This window comes from Eurytemora carolleeae, unplaced genomic scaffold, assembly GCF_000591075.1.
Source record: "Eurytemora carolleeae unplaced genomic scaffold, Eaff_2.0 scaffold1335, whole genome shotgun sequence".
Lineage (NCBI taxonomy): Eukaryota > Metazoa > Arthropoda > Copepoda > Calanoida > Temoridae > Eurytemora > Eurytemora carolleeae.
In genome coordinates, this window is record NW_019397224.1 from 37,701 (window position 1) to 65,206 (window position 27,506).

General features: G+C 33.3%; 1 protein-coding gene across 1 annotated transcript in view; it reads left to right on the top strand.

Moving 5' to 3' along the window:
* The window catches only part of LOC111712855 (DE-cadherin), a gene marked incomplete in the record, with an annotated part of 68,068 nt that overhangs the window by 37,013 nt on the left and 3,549 nt on the right, over positions 1-27,506 (top strand). The window contains 23 exon segments of the mRNA XM_023487601.1: positions 2,481-2,568; positions 3,323-3,392; positions 4,921-4,990; positions 5,401-5,524; positions 8,776-8,860; positions 9,044-9,142; positions 10,299-10,449; positions 10,972-11,105; positions 11,895-11,976; positions 13,106-13,245; positions 14,785-14,904; positions 16,110-16,179; positions 16,766-17,113; positions 17,666-17,887; positions 18,493-18,582; positions 20,021-20,824; positions 21,952-22,074; positions 22,771-22,884; positions 23,571-23,653; positions 24,636-24,789; positions 25,660-25,784; positions 26,195-26,317; positions 27,059-27,249. Of these exon segments, the coding sequence (XP_023343369.1) occupies positions 2,481-2,568; positions 3,323-3,392; positions 4,921-4,990; positions 5,401-5,524; positions 8,776-8,860; positions 9,044-9,142; positions 10,299-10,449; positions 10,972-11,105; positions 11,895-11,976; positions 13,106-13,245; positions 14,785-14,904; positions 16,110-16,179; positions 16,766-17,113; positions 17,666-17,887; positions 18,493-18,582; positions 20,021-20,824; positions 21,952-22,074; positions 22,771-22,884; positions 23,571-23,653; positions 24,636-24,789; positions 25,660-25,784; positions 26,195-26,317; positions 27,059-27,249 (3,610 nt within the window).

Here is a 27,506-nt window from a genome sequence, read left to right on the forward strand (position 1 = left end):
GTGATATATGCTCGCAACCTTTGACCTTTGACATACTCAGAATTTGTAAAAATATAAGTTATGAATTAAACTTGTTCCGAGATAACATGACTTCTATTTCAGATGTCCGAAAAATCCTCTTTTTAAAAAATACAATTATGTTTCAGTTATTACGAAAAGAGAATAAATTGTTTTCATGGGCTATATATTTTTTTATTCCTAATATTACATACTAGCTGAAGGGCCGTTGCCCGTAAAAAAAATGGGAAAAATATTTAAATAAATAAAAAATTTGAAAAAAATAATTACAAATATATTTTAGCCTATAACACCCCGCCACCCCAGAGTGTCCACAAAAAAATTTCAGCCCAATCGGTCCAGCCGTTTAGCCGGCTATAGGCAACATATATATATATATATACGAATGTGTTATTATATAGATTATTGAAGTGTTTAATTTTTTTCTCGCTATAACTCGCAAGTTGATGTTCAATATTTAATTTTTCCCCAAATCGAAAATTATTCTATAGGACACCATGTCACAAGAAACTCATTCATTTCTGCATTTTTACAATTTTTACAATCATAAATCTTCACTCTTTGATCATATTTTTCTCTCACTAAGCTTAATCTTTTTTAATTTCATCTTATATTTTTCTGAATATCTATAAATCTATCTATCTATCTAATTATCTATTTATTTCTATTTCTGTGTTTAACTTCACATTATTATTATATTAAGAAACTAGCTAAGGAGCCCGGCGTTGCCCGTGAAAAATTTTGTTTTTAAATTTTAAAAATAAATTTCGATTTTCTTTTTGCCTATAACATCCACCGGCCACCCATGAGTGTCAACAAAAAATTTCAGCCCAATCGGTCCAGCCGCTATACGCTATACGCAACATATATATAACGAATGTCTTGTTTTTTTATATAGATGCACTATACATGATCTTTCTTGCCCTGGAGCAATCTTCAGTAGTAAATCTTCCATCAACTATATTAATAAATATACCTTTATAGTATCTATTTCTGAATATATTTCTGTTTTTGTTTTGTTCATCTTTGTACGTCTACATGTATGTTCTATCTATGTAATGTATATCTATCTATTTCATTATCTTTCTATCTTGAGCTAGCTAGCTGTATTTCTATCTATCTAATTTATCTATCTATTTCTATCTTTCGTATATTTGTTTGATCTAAATGTAGATCTTATGTGTGTTTGTCCATCTATCTTAATCTATCTTATTGTATTATCTATTTGAATCTATAACTACATATTTATCTATCTATTTCCGTCTTTTTGTACATTTGTTTCGATCTAAATATATATCTTATGTGTGTCTCCATCTATCTTATCTACTTATGTATCTATATATCCCTCTAAATATATCTATCTATCTCGCTAAATATATCTATCTATCCCTTCCTTTCTTGTAAGATATGTTGGTGTTGAATTACTAAAAGTGTGGAAAGGAATTTCTTTTTAAAATCACAATACATCAATATAGTCCTTTTCAACTTCTCAAATGGTATCAACAGCCAGGAATATATATTTTTAAAGAAATACTCTCCAGGGGGGGGGGTCAAAGATTCTGAGAGTGGGGGATGAAAAACAGCACCTCAACCGTAAATTCCCCATACCTCCCTTTTTTCCCCAAATTCAGTGAAAAAAATATCTTATGTACTGGGGTTTAGTTGGGGGGGGGGGGTGGTTTTCATAAAAATATTTACCCCTGCTTCTGTAATTGTATGGCACAATCAGGTCCCAACACTTTGAAACCAATCCTAACCCAATTCGTTTTCAACCTTTTTCTATTAAATTTGATTTTAAAATTGTATCTTTGTAATCCGATATAACTTTACTGAATTCACTACATGTTCTCATTGAATAAAGAATTGATTACTCGCCTCAAAATCAACTTTTCTAATGCAACCTAATGGTTAACTTCTTCTTTTAAGGTTGTGGAGATCAAAAAGTTCCTCTGACAACCATTAAAGTTTTTTTAATCGTGTTTGCATTTGAAGATGTTTTTCCTTATTCAAAATGAGCCAATTTCCCTGCAATTATTGGCAGTTTTATAACGATGAAATCATTAAGAAATAAAAACAAAAAGAAACAGAAATTATTAGAATTTTGGTCGTCTTCATTTTAGATTTTCAACAAAACTATTTCTAAAAAAGGGGTCTGATGATTTTTTGGCTTTAACGTTAGTTGTGGTAATTGCAAAAAAAAATCATTTTTTAAATAAAAGAAACAAAAACTTACTCCACTAATATTTCTGGTTTTACTGTTTTCTTAAAGGACAAAAAATAAAAAAAACTAAATCCTCAAGAGCACAAAGGACTTCGGGGGGGGGGGGGTCTTAGAACCCGTTGGGCCTGAAACCCCCCTGGATTCCAAAGATTTTACGGATCTATGGGGGGGGGGGCTGAGTCAACTAAGCCCCCTGTGTACGCCTCTGTGAATCCCATCTTGAATTTTTCTTCGTTTTTAGGGACCAGGCGCTGAGATAGAACTAAGCGAAGGAACAGTAGACTGGAATACACCCATAGTTAGCTATACTGCAGATTCACAGATACCTGGTATTAATTCATTCATTCATTCATTCATTCATACATTCACCTATTTATCCTACCATAATTAGGTTTACTGCTGATTCACAGATACCTGGTACTAATTCATTCATTCTTCCTTTCATTCATTTATTCATTTATTCATCCTTTCATTTATTCAATTATTCAATTATTCAATTATTCATTTATCATTTATTCATTTATTCATTTATTCATTTATTCATTTATTCATTTAACTGGAGGTCATTAGAGGTCATTAGAGGTCATTAGAGGTCATTAAAATTCAATTTGATTTTATTTTATGAATTTCGATCACTAATTAGGCGTGCACCCAAAAAATTGGAAGATTTGAACCAAAAATGAAGGCAGGGCCCCCCCCCCTACATCAAATGTGCCAACTCCACCATCCCCTTTATTCAATTTATTGCCTATTTATTCTTTCATGCCTTTTTTGTTCTAATGTATTAATAAACTTATTCAATTTATTGCCTATTTATTCTTTCATGCCTTTTTTGTTCTAATGTATTAATAAACTTATTCAATTTATTGTCTATTTATTCTTTCATGCCTTTTTTTGTTCTAATGTATTAATAAACTTATTCAATTTATTGCCTATTTATTCTTTCATGCCTTTTTTGTTCTAATGTATTAATAAATTTATTCAATTTATTGCCTATTTATTCTTTATTTTTTATTCATTTCACTTAAGTATTCATCCCATATTTTAATCTTAATTCATTATTCATTTATTTTACTATCCCAGGTGACCCAACCCTGTTCTTTGAGTTGGTGAATGGTAGAACTGAACAGACAAATAAAGATACAACCTTCAGGTCAGCTTTTGGGTTTGGGTTTCTCAAGATGGGGAAACTTTCAGATCATTACTCGTATACCTCGTAATAATATTATCAAGCAAATAATATATTTAAATGGACTGTACACGTTATTCTAAGTGACCCTCCCTGTCAAATTGGAAATGCCTGGTTTACAACAATGCCTGGCTTACAACGGTTTACAACAATGCCTGGTTTACAACGGTTTACAACAATGCCTGGTTTACAACGGTTTACAATAATGCCTGGTTTACAACGGTTTACAACAATGCCTGGTTTACAACGGTTTACAACAATGCCTGGTTTACAACAATGCCTGGTTTACAACAATTCCTGGTTTACAACAATGCCTGGTTTACAACAATTCCTGGTTTACAATAATGCCTGGTTTACAACAATGCCTGGTTTACAACGGTTTACAACAATGCCTGGTTTACAACAATGCCTGGTTTACAACAATGCCTTGTTTACAACAATGCCTGGTTTACAACAATGCCTGGTTTAAAACAATGCCTGGTTTACAACAATGCCTGGTTTACAACGGTTTACAACAAAGCCTGGTTTACAACAATTCCTGGTTTACAACGGTTTACAACAAAGCCTGGTTTACAACAATTCCTGGTTTACAACGGTTTACAACAAAGCCTGGTTTACAACAATTCCTGGTTTACAACGGTTTACAACAAAGCCTGGTTTACAACAATTCTGGTTTACAACGGTTTACAACAATGCCTGGTTTACAACAATTCCTGGTTTACAACGGTTTACAACAATGTCTGGTTTACAACGGTAACCTCAAATAAAACCTTATTAATTATACCCAACATGGGGGGGTGATGTTTCAAGAAAATATGCACCCTGTGGTCCTGACCATTAGATTATGATATACCACTGACCAGTGATGTGACATGGACCGAAATATAATTAAAACATTGACCTTGTTTAAATGTTTAGTTCAATATTTGGCAGGAATTTTAATTATATCAAATTGTCGACATGAAAGGGTCTAAGGCTTTTTTAATCTAAAATTGAGTTAAATTTTATAATTAATAAGTTTAAATATATTCGGTTTGTTTGTATCCAATAACCGTCAAAAGGGATAGACAGACCGGGCCTTAATTTAAAAGACTTTACCCTAGAAAAATTGCAGAAAAATTTGGAAAATATTGTAGTTTCATTACTTTTGTTCTCCTTTTTATTTCAATTAAATTTTCTTTATTTATTACAATTTTATCTTTAAATTCAAAAATACATTTTCAATGTGTTATCACATTCTAGTATTTATTCACTTATCTTATGAAAAATATTGTCTCTAAAAATACTAGCCTGGGAACTCAGCTTTTCCTGGAAACACTAATTTCTGTATAAAATTCAACCCACTAAATTTAGAATTTTTAGACCAACCTTAGAACAATTCTATGGTTCTACCGAGTTACCCAATCACAATTTGAAGCAAATCGGTCAAGGGGTTTCTGAGTTATGATCGGACAGACAAACAGAGATTATATATACATTATTATTTGTTTAGGGCTGTTCAAGATATTTCCAACCAGCAGCGTGTTATCATCTATCTGGCCAAACCACTAGAATTTGAAAAGGAAACAATCCCATTAATTAGAACAATTTTTCAAATAGTTTTAATCCTTTCAAATGGTTCTCTTGAACAACATTTTTGTTTACACTGAAACCGCAAGAATTATACTTAAACAATAATCTAAACTAAAAAAAAGTTGGGAATATGTAGCAAAGCAAAATCTATCATTTTAAAAAGCTAAGTTAAAAAAAGACGGTATCAATCATAAAAAAACGGCACAAATTTTGGTTAAATTATGAATGACACCTATAACTGAAATTTAAATTTTTGATCGGCGGAAACTAAAAAAAATGGCGGTAACTGTATTTTAAAAATGGCGGGAACTGTTTTTAAAAATGGCGGCAACTCTTTTTAAAAATGGCGGAAATTACATTTGTAAAATTGCGGGAACTAATTGGATTGTATTGTGTGCAGGTCCAAGCGTACACACTGACCCTGCAGGTGAGGAACAGTCAGGATCTGGTTGCTGAGGCCCAGCTCAACATCAAGGTGAAGGACGAGAACAACAAGAGCCCAGTTTTCACCAATATCGAGTCAGGTCAGAGAAATTCTTATATTTAACATCTTAACATTTTAAAGACTGCATTTATACAGGGGCATTTCTGATTCACAACGGCACCCTCAAAATGCTTTATCTGATAAAAATGAATGTGATATTCCATGTTTATAATACTTGAAAAATGAGGTTTATTTTTATTATTTTTAACATTAGACGAAATCTTCGACATTAGTAATCAGATAAAGGTTTTAAGAACATTTTTTAATGTGCAATGTGCATGCCCCTCTGAAATGGTTGATTGCTTGAAATTATACAAAGATGAAGGAAATCAAAATAATCTCATTTAGCATATTGAAAAGGGGGAGTGAGGGGGGAGTATTAGTGGCCTTTATGCTTGTTTGTTTGAATAACATAAATCTATAGGATTAAGAATACTAAGTTAAGTCAACATGTGTAGTAACAGAATCAAAACAAACAAAAATGCACAAACGAAACAAAATGCCGTCTTAACAAGGGACTCTGTTTTGTATTTTGACTCAAAAAAGAATTAAAGATGTTGTATAATATTATTAACCTGACATAAACCCATATTCTACTCCGTAAATGTTTTGGTGCAATCACAGTCACTATTTGTGCAAAGTTGCATTAAACATGCAATTATGCACATGTTATCTTGGAAAATCATCCTTAATGATGTATTGTACTTAGAAATCATCCTCAATGATGTATTGTACATAGAAATCATCCTCAATGATGTATTGTACATAAAAATCATCCTCAATGATGTATTGTACATAGAAATCCTCCTCAATGATGTATTGTACATAGAAATCATCCTCAATGATGTATTGTACATAGAAATCATCCTCAATGATGTATTGTTCATAGAAATCATCCTCTATGATGTATTGTACATAGAAATCATCCTCAATGATGTATTGTACATAGAAATCATCCTAAACGATGTGTTGTACATAGAAATTCCATATTGAATTATAGCAGTTTCCCCCTTTTTTGTAGAAATAAAAAAAATGTGGGTAACAAAAAATTGAAAATTTTTTGTATTCGTTGACGATTCATTTATTTATTTTATTTTTAATACGTTTTATTTATTCAAAAGATTGTAGAACCCTGTTTAAAAGTCCGTTGGAGAATGACTGAACTGCTTTAAATCAATATTGCATGTTGACTTTATAACCGTTTTATGCAATATGTAAAAATCATTTTTCATATTTACATTTTCTTAGAGTTATTAATATTTTATGAGCTTTATCAATTTTTTTTAGCTTTTTCTTGATTATCTGTTTACAAGCCATTCGTACAATTTGAAAATATTTCGCGGATCTGTCTGTTGGTAAATTCTGACGGGAAAAAATTCTGAGGTCAAGTGAGATACCACAAAAAAAAACATGGGACTGATCGGTTCAGTTGTTGACGTACAGACAGAAACAGACATGTTTTTTAAAATTTAAATCATATCATAATTATATTTAGAATTTTAAATACATTTTGCTCAAATCTCTGAATCTTGTGCATCTTGTGCGTATTTGTATTTAAACATTTTTCTGCTTTTAATCTTTTATCTTATCAAGAATATTTCAATATTTAGATTTTAGATATTATCTCATGTTTTTAATATATTGAAAGTATATAAAATACATTTTTGCATAAACGTATTATATATTAATATTATCCAGCCTAAAATCCTTTCATTTTCTTTTTCTCAATCATTTTATTCATAATGTTTTTTGTTAATTTTTCTCTTAAATATTCTTCTTCTTTATTTCTATGATTTACCTTTAGTCATCGATTATCTTTCGCCACATTTGTATATAGTTTATATTTTATAATATTTTTTAATTAATTTGTTTTGAATTTGATTATTTCTCTTGTCGCTTACGCAACTATCTATGAATGCCGCGCACCACTCACATTTTTCTAAATCTGTTAAAACTTTTTCTAAAAAAAATAAAATATTATAAGATATAAACTATATACAAATGCGGCGAAAGATAATCGATGACTATACCTCTTTCATTTTTCGCGAACACTCCCTTTAAATTTTACGTCTATAACCTATTTTGTAACTAACAGCAACTTTTTTCATTGTTTGCCTAGAAGGTGGGAGGGCAATATATCTTAATCTTACTTCCGAGCCTCTTTATTCTTGGTTCACTTGGAGTGTAGGAGGGATTTCTCGGAAATAGAATTTAGATGTGTTTTGTAGCCCCCTGCCCCCCCCCCCTCTCTTAAATGGTTGTTCATGATTAAAAGTATTAAAAGTATTAATTTAACAGATTAAAACTAAATTAATTAAAGAATTAATTACATTATTAATATCAACACTCAACATTAATTAAATCTACAGGGTTTATCCTAAAAGATTTTGATTCTGAAAAAGTATTCATTACGTTCGTAAATATTGATATTTTGTTCTATTCAAATCCATTTGCATTTGCATTTTTTTTTTCAATTCAGATTTTTTTTGATTTTTTTAAAAACGATGGTTATGACTAATAATCTAATCTAGTGTAAACAGAAAAAATAAAGATAATGTCAAACATTTCCGGGAGGGGGGGAGGAGTATTTTTATCTTCCGCTTTACTTAAAGGGACTGTTAGAATAATTTCAAGTGACCCGCCATGCAAAGATGGCAATGCATGATTTACAACGGTGCCTTTGAAAGATTTGTCTGATCAAGTATGATCTCTATGTTAAGGTGCTTTACTTGAACATGAACCTTCTGTAACTGTTGTTATGTCTGTATATCTGTATGTTAAGGTGCTTTACTTGAACATGAACCTTGTTATGTCTGTATATCTGTATGTTAAGGTGCTTTACTTGAACATGAACCTTTTGGAATTGTTGTTATGTCTGTATATCTGTATGTTAAGGTGCTTTACTTGAACATGAACCTTTTGGAACTGTTGTTATGTCTGTATATCTGTATGTTAAGGTGCTTTACTTGAACATGAACCTTCTGGAACTGTTGTTATGTCTGTATGTCTGTATGTTTAGGTGCTCTACTTGAAAATGAACCTGCTGGAACTGTTGTTTTGTCTTTATATCTGTATGTCTGTATATGTAGGTGCTGTACTTGAACATGAACCTGCTGGAAGTGTTGTTATGTCTGTTTGTCTGTATGTTTAGGTGTTGTACTTGAACATGAACCTGGTGGAACTGTTGTTATGTCTGTATATCTGTATGTCTGTATGTTTAGGTGCTGTACTTGAACATGAACCTGGTGGAACTGTTGTTATGTCTGTATATCTGTATGTCTGTATGTTTAGGTGCTGTACTTGAACATGAACCTGCTGGAACTGTTGTTATGTCTGTATCAGCTATAGATGGAGATGGAACCTATCCTAATAACAGGAACATAGTTCAATTCATTTATTCACTAACTAATTCATTATTCATTCATACTTTCATACTTCCATTCTTTTATTTTTTTTCATTTCAGTTATTCATTTTTTCTTCAAAAAAACTTTAAAAATTTCTTCAGTTTTTAAACTATTTATTCATCCTTTCATGAGATTGAACTTGTGTATTGTGCAGGGTCAAATACTCCATATCTGACTCGAATCCTGAACTTCTATCAAAGTTCGACATAAACCCCGACACCGGTGTTATTACGACTAAAGTCGAGTTCGACAGGTTAGTACACTTGTCGACTTATTTTTATTCCATTAAATGGATAGACGGGCTATGTAAGGTAGTTAAACTGAGTATGCAGTGTTCTTCTTTAGGATTCATTTGAGACATATAATACTGATCTGTAAATCCTGAGTTTGAGGGCAAAGCCGACGTTCTAAAGCGTACTTTTGGACGGATACGTTTTCAGAATTGTTTTTTATTATTATTAAATAATGACGCTAGAAAATGTCATCAAAAGTTTAGAGTAAACTAATTAGTTGTTAAGGAACAGGTTTTGAAAAAAAAAATTAACTCTTATCAAAAATAACTAATCTTATTCAATTATTAGTTTCTAAAATCTATCTTTAATCACAAAGATTTTCTGGAATTTTTATTATAAAGACGACATTTGAAGAATTTGAAGAAATCTGTGAACTAATTCATAGAAAATAAGAGATTCAATATAATAATGAAAAGGAAACAATTAATTCTAACTTCGATCAATTAGTTTACTATCGAATTTTCACTATATTTTTCGTCGTTGTTATTTAGTAATTTAAAAATTTACCGATTTTGAAAACGTACCCACTCAAATTCATGATTTTGAACGTCGACTTCGCGCTCAAACTCGGTAATTATACATCGTGGAAACGTTTTATATGTCTCAAATGAATCCTAAAGAATTTGTCCACATTACTGCACACTCAGTTTAACTATCTTACATAGCCGGTCACTCCCTTTAGGTCTTCTACTTTGAATATAGTCTTTTTTAAGTAATCGGGATTAAGGATATCTCATTGTAAAGTTTTCAGCTCAGAGCTGAAAAGTTTAGAATGGTGGATATCAAGATCAATGCTTGATCTCCTCTTTCTCAAAATCTCCAGATTAAATAATGCTTGTTCTCCTCTTGTTATTTATCTCAAGATTAAATAACGTATCGTATTATTAAGGCTATCCCATTCTAAAGTTTTCAGCTCAGATTGATTTTGTTTCTTTTTTTCATATATTCATAAATTAATATCTAATATCTATATATCAGTGTTTCTACAATATTCTTACAACTATACTCCTGGTCAATTGTTCTTATTAATTAATTAATTCTGTTGTGTGTTCGCTCTTCAAAGGGATGCAAGAGTATATAGAATTGTGAAAGGAGGAGGGGGGATATTATTCCTAGGGAAGAGACTGCGTACTACGCCCTGACTATAATTGCCTCCGACGGAGCTACGAGTAGCCTCCTAAAGAATAATAAACCGAACCAGACTCCCCAGAAGTTTAGGATTGTTATAAAAGACAAGAATGACAATCCACCATACTTCCCTCAGCAGGTCAGTATTCATTAAAGAGTGCAATGTCCGATTTTTCTAATTAATACTTGATTAGAGTATCAAGGTTGCCGTTGTAAACCAAGTTTGTTTTTACCTCAAATTTTATAAATCCCTGTAGATCTTTCCAACCCGATGTCGTATACCTTTGATATGGAATCGGCTAGATCAAACCGTCAAAGTTTGAAATAGCAAAGGCTTTCAAAATAAGGTTTCAAAGTTAAAGGGATATGAAAATTTGGCTAAAACTCAGTTCCTTTGGAGAATGATGAGTTCGATTACTTATCGTACTTTCTTGAAGTTGATATTTAAAATTATTGATTGATTAAATAATTTTTAATACTTGATTGATCAAATACTTGATTAATCAAATACTTGACTGATTAAATACTTGATTGATTAAATACTTGATTGATTAAATACTTTATTGATTAAATACTTGATTATTAAAATACTTGATTGATTGATTGATTGATTGATTGATTGATTGATTGATTGATTGATTGCAATATGTCCTCTGTGTAGACGTATAGAGCCGAGGTCCCCGAGGATGCTGATATTGGGAGTAAAGTTATCGAAGTTAAAGCCCAGGATCTGGATAAAGAAGCCTCACTGACCACATACAGTATTGAGAGCGGTAACCTCAACAACGCCTTCAAGTAGGGTTTTCTCTCAATTTAAGATTCAACAATTTTAACTTTAAGAATCACCGACTCCAGAGTTATATATTTTCTTAAAAAATTACACTCGGATTTTAACTGGGTTCATTCATTGGAACTTAAACGGAAGAGAGCTCAAGTTTGAAATCATAGATTCAAGGATTGACAGTGAATATTATTATTATTATTATTATTATTGTGATTATAGCTCAAATTCTAAGGATTTAAAAGCTCAGTGTTATTTTTTAAAAAAACTTTTTTTGTGAGAAACTATTTGATTTTGAAAACTACAGAAAAAATTAAAGATGATTCAAATCTTTAACATCTCCCTCCGTTCTGGAAATTTCTATACATTAACTTTATAAAGAGTGTAGAGTATAGATCTTAGGCCTAGGGGCTCCTATTATATACATACAGTTGCTTTTAGGAAACCTATAGAATTAGCGCTGCAAATGGATGATCATTATTTAACGTAACCTATCAGTAAATAGGGCGATGTTTTTATAAATTTATTGTTTGATACCTCTTTGTCCTTTGTGTGCTAATATCGCAGAATAACAATCTTGAGAAAGAGGGGTTAGGTGTGAAGTTAAGCTAATTTTTAGATAAAAACTAATATTATGTTTTATTGTAAGCTAGAAAGATAGGATCTGAGGTTACTGTTTTGGGGGCTGGGGGGTTGGGGGTCAGGCGGCATTTTGACTGCATGATCTAGTTTTTTATGTTTAATGCTAACGCTAATGCTAACAGGATCTTTTAATGTATATGTTTAATGCTAACGTACTGCAGGATCGAGGAGCAAACCGGTTTTATCAGAGTAAACACTGAATTGGATTACGAAACAATCCGAGAGTACACTTTGAGGGTTCAGGTGAAATTGTTTTTAAATTTCATAATTTATTTTTTGTATTCGCCATTATAAAATTACATTTTAATATATTAAGAACTAGAAATGTATGATACAAATGTTATCTTTTTCCCCTGTCACTCAAAAAATGACGCATTTTCTAATATATCAAGACACAAAATAAGTTATTTTTTCAAAAAAAATCAGTTGCAAATTATAGATTATAATATTTATATAAAAAGGGAGTGACCGGCAATGTTTGGTAGTTGAACTGAGAATGTAGTATAGTGTAGAATTTTTTTAGGATTCATTTTAGACATATGAATCGTTCAAATGATGTATTATTACTGAGTTTGAGCGCGCAAAGTTATTTAGGAACAGGTTGAGAAATAAAAAATAACTCTTATCATCGAAAATACGGAATATTATTCAGTTATTGGTTTCTGTAATGTCTCATTGTTAACAAACAGTTTCTGTAAATTTTCTGGAATTTTTGGTTAAAAAGACGACATTTGAAGAACTTGTAGAAATCTGCTAACAAATTCGTAAAGAATAAGAAATTCAATATAATGACGAAAAAGTAATAATTTCTATTGAGAAATATGTTCCTTAACATTTAATAAGTTTACTGTAGAATTTTTGATACATTTTTCGTCGTCGTTATTCGATTCTCAAAACGATGGATGATTTTGAACATCGACTTTATACGCTCAAACTCAGTAATAATACATCATTAAAACGTTTTAAATGTCATATAAATTTTTCCACAATACTACATTCTCAGTTCAACTACCATACATTGCCGGTCACTCCCTATAAAAGTAAAAAAACGACTAGAATTCAAATGTTCTTTGACTCTCTCCTAAGAGCAAGATTTGTATTGCTGAATTGAAGAAAATGGCTGATTTTTTTTGTTGATAAAAAATTTCGTATTCCCATTTTAAAAATAAATTTATAAATATTATACCACTGTCTAATTGTTTTATTTTTTTTTCCTACACTGTAGAATTGTTATTTGTCATTATTATTATATAAAAATTAATTAATCTCTTTCATTTTTATCCCCCCTTCCGCTCCCTTAAAAAATAATATTGCCTTCTAATTTTGTGAAGTTTTGTCTGAAAAACTAAAATTAAAGTTTATATTATTCTAGGCATGGGATGGTCAATACAGTAATGACACTACAGTGCACATTGACATCTTGAACGTGAACGACATGAAACCAAGGTTTAAAGAGGAGAAGTATGTCACAACTCTCAAGGAGAACTTTGTTCCGTCCTATCCAATATTCTCGTAAGTAGTTCTTATATCATTTTAACCATATTAATTTTCAGCTAAAAAAAGGTTTTATCCAATGAAATGGGGAAAATAATTAAATTTTTGGGGACTAATTTGTTGGCCCCACGCAAACTTGGCTCTCGAAATAGAATAAACAAGTCAGCTGGGGACGGTAGTCAAGGGTATATATTATCCCTCACTATTGGTCCCGATCCCTGCAGCTGATACACAAACAGAACAAACCCGTCTCAAAAATCGACAAAAATGAAATCTCGTTATTTCCTGAAAAATAATACATTTTGTTATTGTGGGTACAAATGGTAAAAATAAATTTGTATAAGGGGGAAAAAATGCTTTCGATCTATTTGACAAACAATGGTATAAACAGTACTAAAAAGACGTTTTATACTTCTGAAATGAAATGATAATTGATTATCAACGAAAATCACTATTTTTATATGAAAATTATTCTTTTATTTAACTTTTTGAAATAGAATCACTGCCCGTGAGTTTTGTTTATAACTTTGTCGGAGAGAGGAGGGAGGGGGGTTTGAAATTGTTTGGTTTGGTCGTCTCCGAGAGGGAACTTCAGTCAAAGACGACTTTACAACGGAGAACTCTTGTTAACGGTTAACATAATTATCTAAAAGGAAGAAAAAACTTACCTTTTGAATTTCATTTTTTCATATTTTTATGATTTTCTTGATTTATGGTTATAGCTATACCGACCATGATCATCATTTAGTATTTATCGTTTGTTCACCCTTCTTAGTGTCTTTGAACACTTAATAATTGGCGATCTCTTCTCACAAGACACCCCGGCCCCCTTCCCGATAAAATGAGATATTTGGATGACAATGATTACCTTTTTATACTTCACCATTTTTATCTGAAAAGTGGATTTATTTATTATTGAAAACTTTTGTAAAAAAAAATAACCAAATGTGCATTCTAAATATAACTCTACGGATTTACACCACATAAATGAAACCTTAAAAAATTCGAGAAATATTTGATTTTTATTTTTTACTATCAGAGTTACCTGGCGTTACCCGTGCAAAATTCATTTTCAGTTTTCGCGGTTGCCAGTGCCCCTCAGCCTTATTATTTTTCATTATGTACCTGAATAGTTAATCCAAGGGGTTTACCACCTATCATACAGTGATCGGTGATTATATCAATACAATGAAGACGCGTTTTTATTAATAATACATCGATCTCAAACCAGTGTTTTTAATTTCGATTTCAAATTTAATCAGAAAAGCTGATTATTTAACAACTTCTGTTTTTTTCATGTGAAAAAAACAGAACGATGTCTTCCTTGTATTGATATATACGACGACAACTGTATGTTACCCAGATCTGCTGAAGGGAATATTTAAAAAAAAAATTAAGTTACATTTCATTGAGTGTTGCGGTTTTTCGAGATATTTTTTATCATTTCTTTACCTTCAAAGAAGCTTACAGTATTACCAACATGTACACACAAATAAACTTTGCCGCTCTTCATGATATTTCATATTTGTTATATTTTTTGAAAATAAATTAATTTAGGGTTCAAGCTGAAGACCCTGATATTGGGGATCCATCAGTTCCTCAGAATATAACTTACTTCCTGGATCAAACAGCTCAGATAGCTCCTCATTTCCAGATATCTAGCGATGGAGCTCTTAGGTATTGAATGGTTGGAGATTTTGTTGGTTGCTTGGTTGGTCGGGTGGTTGATGGATTGGTTGGTCGGGTGGTTGATGGGTTGGTTGGTCGGGTGGATGATGGGTTGGTTGGTCGGGTGTTTGATGGGTTGGTTGGTCGGGTGGTTGATGGGTTGGTTGGTCGGGTGGTTGATGGGTTGGTTGGTCGGGTGGTTGATGGGTTGGTTGGTCGGATGGTTGATGGGTTGGTTAGCTGGTGGGTTGATGAGTTGGTTGGCTGGTGGGTTGATGGGTTGGTTTGCTGGTGGGTTGATGGGTTGGTTGGCTGGTGGGTTGATGGGTTGGTTGGCTGGTGGGTTGATGGGTTGGTTGGCTGAATGGTTGATGGTTTGGTTGGCTGGTGGGTTGATGGGTTGGTTTGCTGGTGGGTTGATGGGTTGGTTGGTTGGTCTGGTGGTTGATGGGTTGGTTGGCTGGTGGGTTGATGGGTTGGTTTCCTGGTGGGTTAATGGGTTGGTTGGTTGGTCGGGTGGTTGATGGGTTGGTTTGCTGGTGGGTTGATGAGTTGGTTGGCTGGTGGGTTGATGGGTTGGTTCGTTGGTCGGTTGGTTGGTTGGTTGTTTCGTAGTTTAGTTTTTGAGGGTTAGTTGGTGGATGGGTTTTGGGATGGTAGTTTGGTTTTTTGGTTGGGTGGTTTGTGGGTTTGTTGGTTGGTGGGTCTGTCGTTTGGTTGGTTAGTAAGTTGGTTGGTTGGCTGGTTGGTTGGTTGTTGTTTGGTTTGGTTGGTGGTTGGTTGACTGGTTAGTTGGTTTGTTGGTTGGTTGGTTAGTTGGTGTGTTAGTTGGTTGGTTGGTTAATGTGTTTAAATAAGATATAATCTGATATAATAATCTGATTGAAAAAATTATGTTAATTAAATCATATAATTAGTAAAAAGGTATATCTGATCATTAATCAGGATTGAATAACGTGTATTTCCCCTTTTTGCTATAAATATACCATTACAGAATAATCTTATCATAATTATATCATTCAACCTTAGGAAAAAATATTTAAATTTCATAATCTGTGTAATCGGAAGTGACCAATAACTTCTTTTTTTTCGGAAATTCTAGAAAACTACAATTATATTTTTACGTCACAATCGCCTAAGAATTTAAAAATCTTTGAATAAAATATTCAATGATTTTTAAATGAAGTAATTAAAGTAATTAAATTATTGATTAGAATTGTTAAACCACTGGACCGTGATCTACCGGACGGGTTTCCGGTCTGGACAATGTTTGTATTTGCTAAGGTAAATATTCATTTATTCATTTGATAATTCACCTATTCATTCATTCATTCATTCATTCATTTCTTTTATCAATTGTTTATTCATCTATTTATTCGTTCCTTTATTCAACCATTTTCTCTATTCATTTGTTATTCTTTTGTCCTTCTATTCATTCATAAATTCAAGTATTCATATTATCAATCATTCATTTATTTATTCATTCATTAATACATTATGCATTCATTCGTTGTATCATTCAATCATTTATTAGTTTCTTCATTTCATGAGTATTTACTTATTCATATATTAATTAGGCTTTTACGGCGCTTCGCGCCCATCTTCTATTTTAATTGTGAACATGTTCTCATTGTAACATTGAAAAACAAAGAAAAAAAATTTCGCGGATTTTATTTAAAAAATTTTAAGATTTTAAACAAATTAAATAAAATACTTTTAAACACAATTTTTTTAAATTTTGATCATTTATAAACCTTCCCTGGGGTCACGTGATTTCCCACACAAAATTTGGGCCTGATCGGTTCAGCCGTTTTGACGTTTATTGGACTTACACAAACAGACAAACAAACATCTATATCCCTGTATCTAGGATGAGAATGGTGGACCAAACGGTCGAGAAAGCTTTGTTGAGTTTGAGATAACTCTGGATGATGTGAACGACAATGCTCCATTTCTAAATATGCCTGATGGACTTGTTTGGCCGGAGAAATTGTTATTTTTTTATTACATATTGATTATAATGTATATTCTGTGTATAGGTGAGGTTGGTAGACTTGAAGCCCTGGACTATGATACCCCAGCCAACGGACCCCCCTTCACCTTCAAGATAGACCCTAAGGCCCCTGCCTCCTTCAAGGCCAAGTTTGGGATTAAAAAGAAGAGTAATGGGGATTACTACCTAGAGACAAAGGAGATATTTGATAGAGAAGAACTAAAGGTAAGCTTTAACTATCCTGGTTGTAATATTTTTTTAGGAGAAATACTTTCCTAGCTTGGGTCCCGGGAGGTGTGGGGGCTTCTGTTAGAAAGCGTCTTTTGGTTTTAATCCACGACTGGAGTCTTAGGCCATCCCTACAACTTGTTATTTTATTTTATTTTAATTCCTTTGTTAATATTGATTGACAGAAATATAAACTTTTAAGACTAAACTAATCTGAAAGTAGGAGGATAATAGCTACTTTTATTCTAATCTTCTTCTTATTAATTTTGAAAAAAACATTGCAGGCTTTTTTGCAGAATTTTTTTGACGAGACAAACCCCATTTTCAAGCTATGTAAGGACATGTAGCAATCAGAAAGAGATAAAATTTTAACTTATAATTGTACCGTCTCCCCTTTTTTTCGTCTATTGGACAAATCATTTCAGAATTTGTAATTTTTATATTTTTTTCCGAGTTTTGAAACTCGAAATTCTTTCATTTCGAAATTTTGACGTCTTTTGGGTAGTAAGTTTTGATAGACTATCATGGTCAAACCAATTAACTTTTTAGGTTTATGAGATCCCTATTGAGGTGGCTGACAACCAGGGTTTGAAGGCCGTGTCCTTCCTCCGTTTGATCATCGGGGACAAGAACGACAACCCTATGGAGTCCGGGAGCAGTGAGATCTACGTGTACAACTACATGGGTCGGGCACCCACCACGGAGATCGGTAGAGTCTACGTCGACGATCCTGACGATTGGGATCTTCCAGACAAATCTTTCTTCTTCAAGGAATCAGTTTTATTTATTTTAATTAAATTTTATAATTGAATTCATAATTTCAAATTATATATTTTACAATTCTTTGAATCATTTAAAAAGGATCGTTTGAATTAATGTTATCAGATCAATATCCGCAAATTAAATGGCAAAAACTTTTAATTTTGATTTGACTTCATCCCATTCAAGTCATTTAAATGTAGTGATGGGCAAAAACTCAGTTCGTTTTTACAATGGTAAGGTTTGTTGACTAATAAATGGTCCGCAAAAATATCAAGTTTTAAGTTCAAAATTGTAAATTCTAAACATGTGCGATCCTAACACTTCGACACTTTGTGATACTAAATATTGTTTGGTCCTACAAAATGAGAGGCTAATGTTTTTCATGCTGCCCCCCAATTTTGGTCTTATACATTATACAGTAAACATCGATGACATTTTTGCATGGGTAACTAAAAACAAATATAGTTTTGAAATGTTAGAACCCTCAATCTACTATATTTGTGTTGTGTCGATTCTAAAAACCTAGACTGCCCAATGTTACCAGTTACTAGATGGGTTTCATAGAATCAAATTTATTCTTTTTTCTCATAAAACTAAAACTGGATTATGCCCAGGATCCATCTTTGTTTCCTGATTTCGAGCTGAACAGGGACAACGGGATTATATCTATGAAGGAGGGGATTAAACTAGATGAGGAGATTAAGGTAAGCTCTTATATCTATTAAGGAGGGGATTAAACTAGATGAGGAGATTAAGTTAAGCTCTTATATCCATGAAGGAGGGGATTAAACTAGATGAGGAGATTAAGGTAAGCTCCTATATCTATTAAGGAGGGAATTAAACTAGATGAGGAGATTAAGGTAGGCTCTTATATCTATGAAGGAGAGGATTACACTAGATGAGGAGATTAAGGTAAGGTCTTATATCCATGAAGGAGGGGATTAAACTAGATGAGGAGATTAAGGTAAGCTCCTATATCTATGAAGGAGGGGATTAAACTAGATGAGGAGATTAAGGTAAGCTCTTATATCTATGAAGGAGGGGATTAAACTAGATGAGGAGATTAAGGTAAGCTCCTATATCTATTAAGGAGGGGATTAAACTAGATGAGGAGATTAAGGTAATTTATCATATATTTAGTGAAATGGGTCTGTTTACATTACACTGCACAATTACTGTGTCTCATATTCCTTTTACTATTTTAAGTCATATCTTGTGTCTAAAAGTCGTCTTCCTATTCCATCCAGTGTTATGGATCTCACTGTACATAATTTACAGGTTAAAGTGAACATTTTTTTTTTATCAAATTGAACATTGTAATTGGCTCAATTAGAACATCTGGTTAAATTAAATATCATGTTACAAGTAGTCTATAGGACAAAATTACCGTAATTGATTGGCAATGCATTGTCCTCATTTTGTGCGAGGTTCATAAAAAATCTACTTGGGGGAAACATTTTCCACATATTTCTTAAAGGAAAATTTTAATCGTAAATTTCTTTACTTTCGTGTAATATTAACATCCATCTCTTGATCTGGATTCATCTAATATCTAACCTGAGATCGGAATATTGTCAATCTTTAACGTTTGATCTCGATATCCAATGTTGTATATTTGAGAATAAATTGAAGTTTTCCCTGCGGGGTATGACTATCACGGGATATCGAAGAGGAATTAAATTTGTATGCAGATATATATTAATATTCTGACCTCTGGTTCTCTTACTAACTAGATCCATTTCCATTTATTAAGGTCAAACAATATATCTATCTGTTTATTTGATATCTTTCGTCTACACAATTTTAAAGTGCATCTGTCTCTATATCTATTTATTTATTTATTTATTTATCTTTAGTTAGTATATCAACCCATCGTTGCTTAGAATACTCGTAGTCACTCCTGTGGTTTATCCGCACTTGGTAAATTTTTACGTACCGGCAAACTAAATTTTCGCAATAAAAGTGGACCCACTTAATTTATAATCTCTAAGCCAAGCTAAGAACAATGAACATTCCCGTGGCCCCCCCCCCCGAGTTCTCCTATCAAAATCTGTGGCAAATCTGTTCAAGGGTTCTTGAGTTATGATCGGACAAAACAAACAGAGATTACAACTTTATATATTTATATATTATTTTTTTTAGGTGTATCACATGGAGTTTCGTGTAGAAGACCCGGTTCACCAGCAGACCGGACCCAACGCCGTCTATGCGAACGTCACGGTCACCGTTCAGCGGATACCCAAGGAGGCCGTCACCAAGTCCGGCTCTATCCGTCTTGACATATCGCCGGAAAAGTTCATTTCCGCCGAAGACGGTCGTGAAAAACTGACCAAGCTTCTCCGTGGATATTTGAATCCGAACGCATCCATTGTGGATGTATTCACTGTGCTACCGGCCGGTCCTAACGGGGAATTCACCGATGTCAGGTTCTCTGCACACGGTTCTCCCTACTTTGCCCCGGAGAAGATGGAAGTAACGGTTGCGCGGCGGAAAATGGATCTGGAGCGCACACTGGGATTCAAGATCCTGATGGTGCACATAGACGAGTGCTTATACGAAGGAACAAAATGCGAGGGAAGTTGTTATAACTCTCTTGAGATAGAAAACAACCCCACCGCCATAATGACGAATACAACAACATTTGTCGGCGTAACGGCCCGTGTCGAACCCAGATGCGGATGCCCGGTGGACAAGGCTTTCCAAACCTGCTCCGCCGGTTTCGAGGCACCGGATGCGGGAACTGAATGTTTGAACGGCGGAACATGTGACGGCCGACAGTGTAAATGTCCGGCGGAAAACTCGCCGGAGTTTGGTCCACAGTGTGAAAAACTGTCGGCCAGTTTCCGGTACGGTTGGACGACCCAGCGCGGCGTGTCAGCCTGCGCCAACACCAGTTTATCCTTCATGTTCACAACGAAGCAACAGGAGGGACTTCTACTATACCAGGAAACCAAACTAAACCAAACTCTTCAACATTTACTAGTAGATATTGTAGATTTTGTAGATTTTGTAGATTTTGTAGATTTTGTAGATTGAGTAGATTTAGCAGATTTCGCTGTTTTAGTAGATTTAGTAGATTTTGCAAATTTTACAAACTTAGCAGATTTATCGGATTTTGTATGACCACGATTATTACAAAAAGGGATGGTTCACTTTTCCTGTATTTCCAAGTAATGTTGACCAGGGAGGTGTCAATTATTGTTGATAAGATTTCCATTATATCTCGGATTTCAAAGAATTTTCTTAATCGAGAAATGCGCTGAACAATATGAGATCTAGACTCATCCAATTTTCACACGTTAGGGAAGGGGGACTGATGATGAGGGGGCAAAATTCTGTTAAATAATTTTTACCCAAATATATTATTTTTGAGATTTTTCTTGTCTTAATTGACTATTTAATTGAAAAGGGGATGGTGGAGTTGGCACATTTGATGTAGGGGGGGGGGCCCTGCCTTCATTTTTGGTTCAAATCTTCCAATTTTTTGGGTGCACGCCTAATTAGTGATCGAAATTCATAAAATAAAATCAAATTGAATTTTAATGACCTCTAATGACCTCTAATGACCTCTAATGACCTCCACAAATAGAAAATATTTCAACTATGGCTTTATGCACATCAAACGAAAGCTAGGGACCCAGGGAATACAGTAGCAGCAAAAAATCCAGTGTTTGACCTTCTAATGNTTGAAATATTTTCTATTTCTGGAGGTCATTAGAGGTCATTAGAGGTCATTAGAGGTCATTAAAATTCAATTTGATTTTATTTTATGAATTTCGATCACTAATTAGGCGTGCACCCAAAAAATTGGAAGATTTGAACCAAAAATGAAGGCAGGCCCCCCCCCCCCTACATCAAATGTGCCAACTCCACCATCCCCTTTAATTAAATAATTATTCTTAGAATCTCACGAAAACGATAGGAAACTAGATCTTTTAATAGAAAAAAACAGGTTTCCTAAATCTTCTTCACAATTCGTACCTTTCACACTACACAAACATTTTAACAACCCCATTTATAGAGTTTTCAGGGACCATCTTAGATTGTATTTGATTTTTATTTGGTTGGTCTAGGGCCCATCTCCAAACACAGTGGTTGAAGGAGTAACAGATTTCTTCGCAGTAGAACTACAGGAGGGAAAACTTAAATACTTTCTAAACTTCGGAGCCAGTACACAGATAGGAGTTGTACCCAAGGTATAGTACACAGATAGGAGTTGTACCCAAGGTATAGTACACAGATAGGAGTTGTACCCAAGGTATAGTACATAGATAGGAGTTGTACCCAAGGTAAAGTACACAGATAGGAGTTGTACCCAAGGTATAGTACACAGATAGGAGTTGTACCCAAGGTATAGTACATAGATAGGAGTTGTACCCAAGGTAAAGTACACAGATAGGAGTTGTACCCAAGGTATAGTACACAGATAGGATTTGTACCCAAGGTATAGTACACAGATAGGATTTGTACCCAAGGTATAGTACACAGATAGGAGTTAAACTCAAGGTGTAGTACACAGATAGGAGTTATACACACGGTGTAGTACATAGATATAAGTTGTACTTAAGGTATAGTACACAGATAAGAGATATACTCAAGGTGTAGTACACAGATAGGAGTTATACTCAAGGTGTAGTACATAGATAGGAGTTATACCCAATGTATAGTACACATTTAGGAGTTATACCCAAGGTGTTGTATACAGATAGGAGATATTATACTCAAGGTGTAGTACACAGATAGGAGTTATACCCAAGGTGAAGTGCAAGAATTGAATTTAATCTTTAAAATTAAAATTCCAACAGAACATGTGATTTAAAATTCATGTACATAAAGTTTTGTACATGTTTATCTGTGCAGTATAATGATAAATGAGTATGTACACTGTACAGGTTGTATCGGACGGTGAGGAGCATCATGTGCAAATATCCTGGACAAATAGTTCTGTTAGTGTTATTCTGGATAATGGGGAGTGTATTCCTAATATTAGGGAGTGTCAGTTACAGGTATATTCATTTATTTATTCATTTAGTCATTTATTCATTTAGTCATTTAGTCATTTAGTCATTTAGTCATTTAGTCAGTTAGTCATTTAGTCATTTAGTCATTTAGTCATTTAGTCATTTAGTCGTTTAGTCATTTAGTCGTTTAGTCATTTTGTCATTTTGTCATTTAGTCATTTAGTCATTTAGTCATTTAGTCATATAGTCATATAGTCATTTAGTCATTTTGTCATTTAGTCATTTAGTCATTTAGTCATATAGTCATATAGTCATATAGTCATATAGTCATATAGTCATATAGTCATATAGTCATATAGTCATACAGTCATATAGTCATATAGTCATATAGTCAAGTCATTTATTTATTCATTTATTCATTTAGTTATTTTTCATTCATTTAATCATTCATTGGTCATATCATTTATTGATTTCTTTCATTCATTAATCCGTTTATTTACTCATCATGTGACAAAATGTATTCATTCATTTATTGATTCATCTTTCTTTAATTCATTCATTTTGAGATTTATTGAGAAAATCTTAATCTTAATAAATTTTTGTCTATTAAAAAAATATAGATAATTTTCTGACTTTACAAATCTACATTTTACGATGTTGTTCATTGCATTCTTTGTTTCTGAATTCTGGATGTTATCAATTTATTCATCAAAAAAAAATATTTATTTTAGAACTCACGGCCCCAGGGTAAATCTCAATTCCTAAACACGAATGGTCCTCTCCAAGTCGGAGGTCTATACTTTGGTCCTGAAAGGTAATTAAACGTATATTGCTGTTATTAAGAATACGATTTTGTTCATGTATGATTCGTTTTAGTCCTTATTCAATTTCTCGAGCTCAATTTTCCTTCAACTTTAATTTGATAATAATAAATATAAAATAAATCTCTTATTGTTAAATTTATCGAACAGTCCCTTTAATAATATTGTTGTAAAGACTACGTGAGCTTAGCTACTATTCATGTATGATTCGTTTTTGTCCTTATTCAATTTTCCTACAACTTTGATTTGATAATAATAAATATAAAAAAATCTCTTATTGTTAAATTTATCGAACAGTCTCCTTAACAATATTGTTGTTAAGACTACGTTAGCTTGCTAAGCTGCGGTTTTGTTCATGTATGATTCGTTTTTGTTCTTATTCAATTTTCCTTCAACTTTGATTTGATAGTAATAAACATAAAATAAATCTCGGATTGTTAAATTTATCGAACAGTCCCTTTAATAATATTGTTGTTAAAACTACGTGAGCTTGCTAAGCTGCGGTTTCGTTCATGTATGATTCGTCTCAGCCTTGATTGAATTTTGTCAGGCTCAATTTCCTACAACTTTGAAATATAATAATAAATGATAAAATATGCTTTCAATTTTCTGAAACACTCCCTTTATTAATACTGTTATTAAGAATACGTGAGCTTGCATAGCTACCATTTTGTTCAACCCTCAGTTCTCAGCCCTTATTCAATTTTGTCGAACCCAATTACCCTTCAACTTTGAAATACGATAATAAATCTCGAAATAGATGTGAAAAACCTCGAATTGTTTAAGATATATGTTTTAAATCTTCTCCAACACTCCCTTTAAAAATACTGTTTAGCCCTGATTGAATTTTGTCGGACTCAATTTCCAAAACTTTGAAACATGGAAACAAATCTTAAACATGAAAAAATCTTGGATTGTTTAAAAAAGATGCTTTTAATTTTCTCGGACAGTCCCTTTAATATTATTGTTGTTAAGACTACGTGAGCTTGCAGCTGAGCTGGGGTTGACCCGTGAGGAGCTACCTGGAGGAACCAGCTACGGAGGTTGTATCAGAGAACTCAGGATATCAGAGGGTGGAGCTAGTAGATATGTTAGTCTAGGCACTCCTTCAGACGGAGAAAACTATCAGGTTTACCCATACTACATTTTATATTCTCTTTTGTTGAGATGAAGCATAAGAGGTTTTAAATCACTGGAATCTCAAAATATGAAGACGATCTGTTAATTAAGCATTGTTAAACAACCCGTTTGATAAATGAAGAGCTGCATTCCTGATTCTAAATAGTATCTTCACCTTTATCTTAGCAACAATTATAAGTAATCAATGGTCGCGGTTTTTCTGTTACTTATTTTCTTTCTTTAGTTGCATAAATATTAAATACGCATGTCACTTTTCAATAATTACCTTAATTTAAAAGTTATCAATTTTTTAGCTAGGTATCAACGATATATTCGTAATTTCTAATTAAAGGGTACCTCTGTGAATCGGGCATGCCTAGGCCTAGTTTTAGCTGGAGGGTCTCTTGATATTATCAACAGTCTCTTTAATAATAAATATGTAGGATGGGTGCAGTATGGAGTACAGTCCCTTTAATAATTAATATTAAGGATGGCTGCAGTATGGAGTACAGTCCTTTTAATGATTAATATTTAGGATGGGTTAATAAATATTCAGGATGGGTGCAGTATGGAGTACAGTCCCTTTAATAATAAATATTTAGGATGGGTGCAGTATAGAGTACAGTCCCTTTAATAATAAATATTCAGGATGGGTGCAGTATGGAGTACAGTCCCTTTAATAATTAATATTTAGGATGGGTGCAGTATAGAGTACAGTCTCCCTATAATAATTAATATTTAGGATAGGTGCAGTTTGGAGTACAGTCCCTTTAATAATTAATATTAAGGATGGCTGCAGTATGGAGTACAGTTCCTTTAATAATTAATATTTAGGATGGCTGCAGTATGGAGTACAGTCCCTTTAATAATAAATATTCAGGATGGGTGCAGTATGGAATATGTTCTAGCGGTTGAGGCTACGGGGATGAATTTAAACTTTCTTATTATCATCCTTGTCATCCTGGCCATCATCCTCACAGCTGTTGTTGTACTCGCTATGTACAGGTCAGTAGCTTTAAATCATCATTCTTACAGTCGTTGTTGTACTAGTCATGTACAGGTCAGTAGGTTATTCATCATTCTTATCGTCGTTGTTGTACTCGCCATGTACAGGTCAGTAGGTTAATCATCATGGTGTACTACCCATGTACAAATCAGTAGGTCAATCATCATTATAACAGCCGTTGTTGTACAGGTCAGTAGTTAATCATCATCCTTACAGCGTTGTTGTACTCGCCATGTACAGGTCAGTAGGTTAATCATCATTCTGACCGTCGTTGTTGTACTCGCCATGCACAGGTCAGTAGGCTAAAGAGAGTGCTTAGGAAAATGATGAGAGGGATGAAGGAGGAACCATTGCTTAACTAAAAAATGAAAAAAGTCATTTTTATTATTATAATTACTATGATTATTAGGCGGCGACGTGTTCACTACAATGACAAGGATATTGATTGTGATATTCGTGAGAATATCATCAACTACGAGGATGAAGGAGGTGGTGAGGGAGATCAAACAGGATACGATCTTTCTGTTCTCAGGTAGATTTAGGGGGGGAATTTAGGGGGCATTTTTAGGTCTAGGAGCGGAATTTTTAGGTCTTGGAGGGGAATTTTTAGGTCTAGGGAAGCATTTTAAGTTCTTAGGGAGCAATTTTAGGTCCAGGGCGGAGATTTTTAGGTTTAGAGGAGTAAATTTCAGGTTTAAAGGTAAAACTTTTTCCTGATATTTTTACCGCACCTTCTTGTTAAGTTTCAACTTATATTTATTTTATTTATTTATGATCGTCATTTCTATTACTATTTCTCTGTTCTATACTCTACATTTATTATAGTTGTTCTAAGTTTGATATCTAATTAGGATTACTGTCTCTAATCCAAGGGGGAGGGATTAGAAGGAGGATCATTAAAAGTATTAATAAGCAAAAAGTGGATAAATTGGAAATTTGAAAATATTGGAATATTGTGGACTCCTCGAGCCTCACTTTTTATTTCCCCCCCCCCCTTATTATTATTATCATGTTTGGCGCTGACTCTATAAACAACGTCGATAATGCTAATAGAAAAAATAATTTAGACGAAGTACGTAGAAAATTTAATATTAAACTTGACGTGGGATACCTTAATATAAGTCTATAATTCGTTTAAATTGGCTTAGTACAAGTGCTTTGAGGATGCATATATATGTTAGCCATAGCTGGCCAAACTGTTGGAATAAATTCACTGACATTTTTAAAGAAAAAAAATGTGTAAGATGGCAAATATCTAAGTTTAATATTCTAGGATGATGTCCGGAGAGAATGGGACTCCAATGCTCCACAGTAAGGATAAGATCCCTGCCCCCCAGCACAGGCCTCCAGTGGGTGAAGTGCCTGGTGTTGAAGATTTCCTTGATGAGACTAAGGATAGGATGGATCAGGATCCAGAAGCAACTCCTTATGATGATCTTCGCCATTATGCATATGAAGGAGACGGTAAGAATGGTTAACATTATGTTAGGATATGTTCAAATTTGATAGAATATGATCACATTATGTTAGGATATGACGGGCGGATTTTTGGTAATGTCAATTTGGTAATGACAATTTGGTAATGACAATTTGGTAATGACAATTTGGTAATGACAATTTGGTAATGACAATTTGGTAATGACAATTTGGTAATGACAATTTGGTTAGGTGACAATTTGGTAACGACAATTTTGTAATGACAATTTGGTAAGCTCACAAAA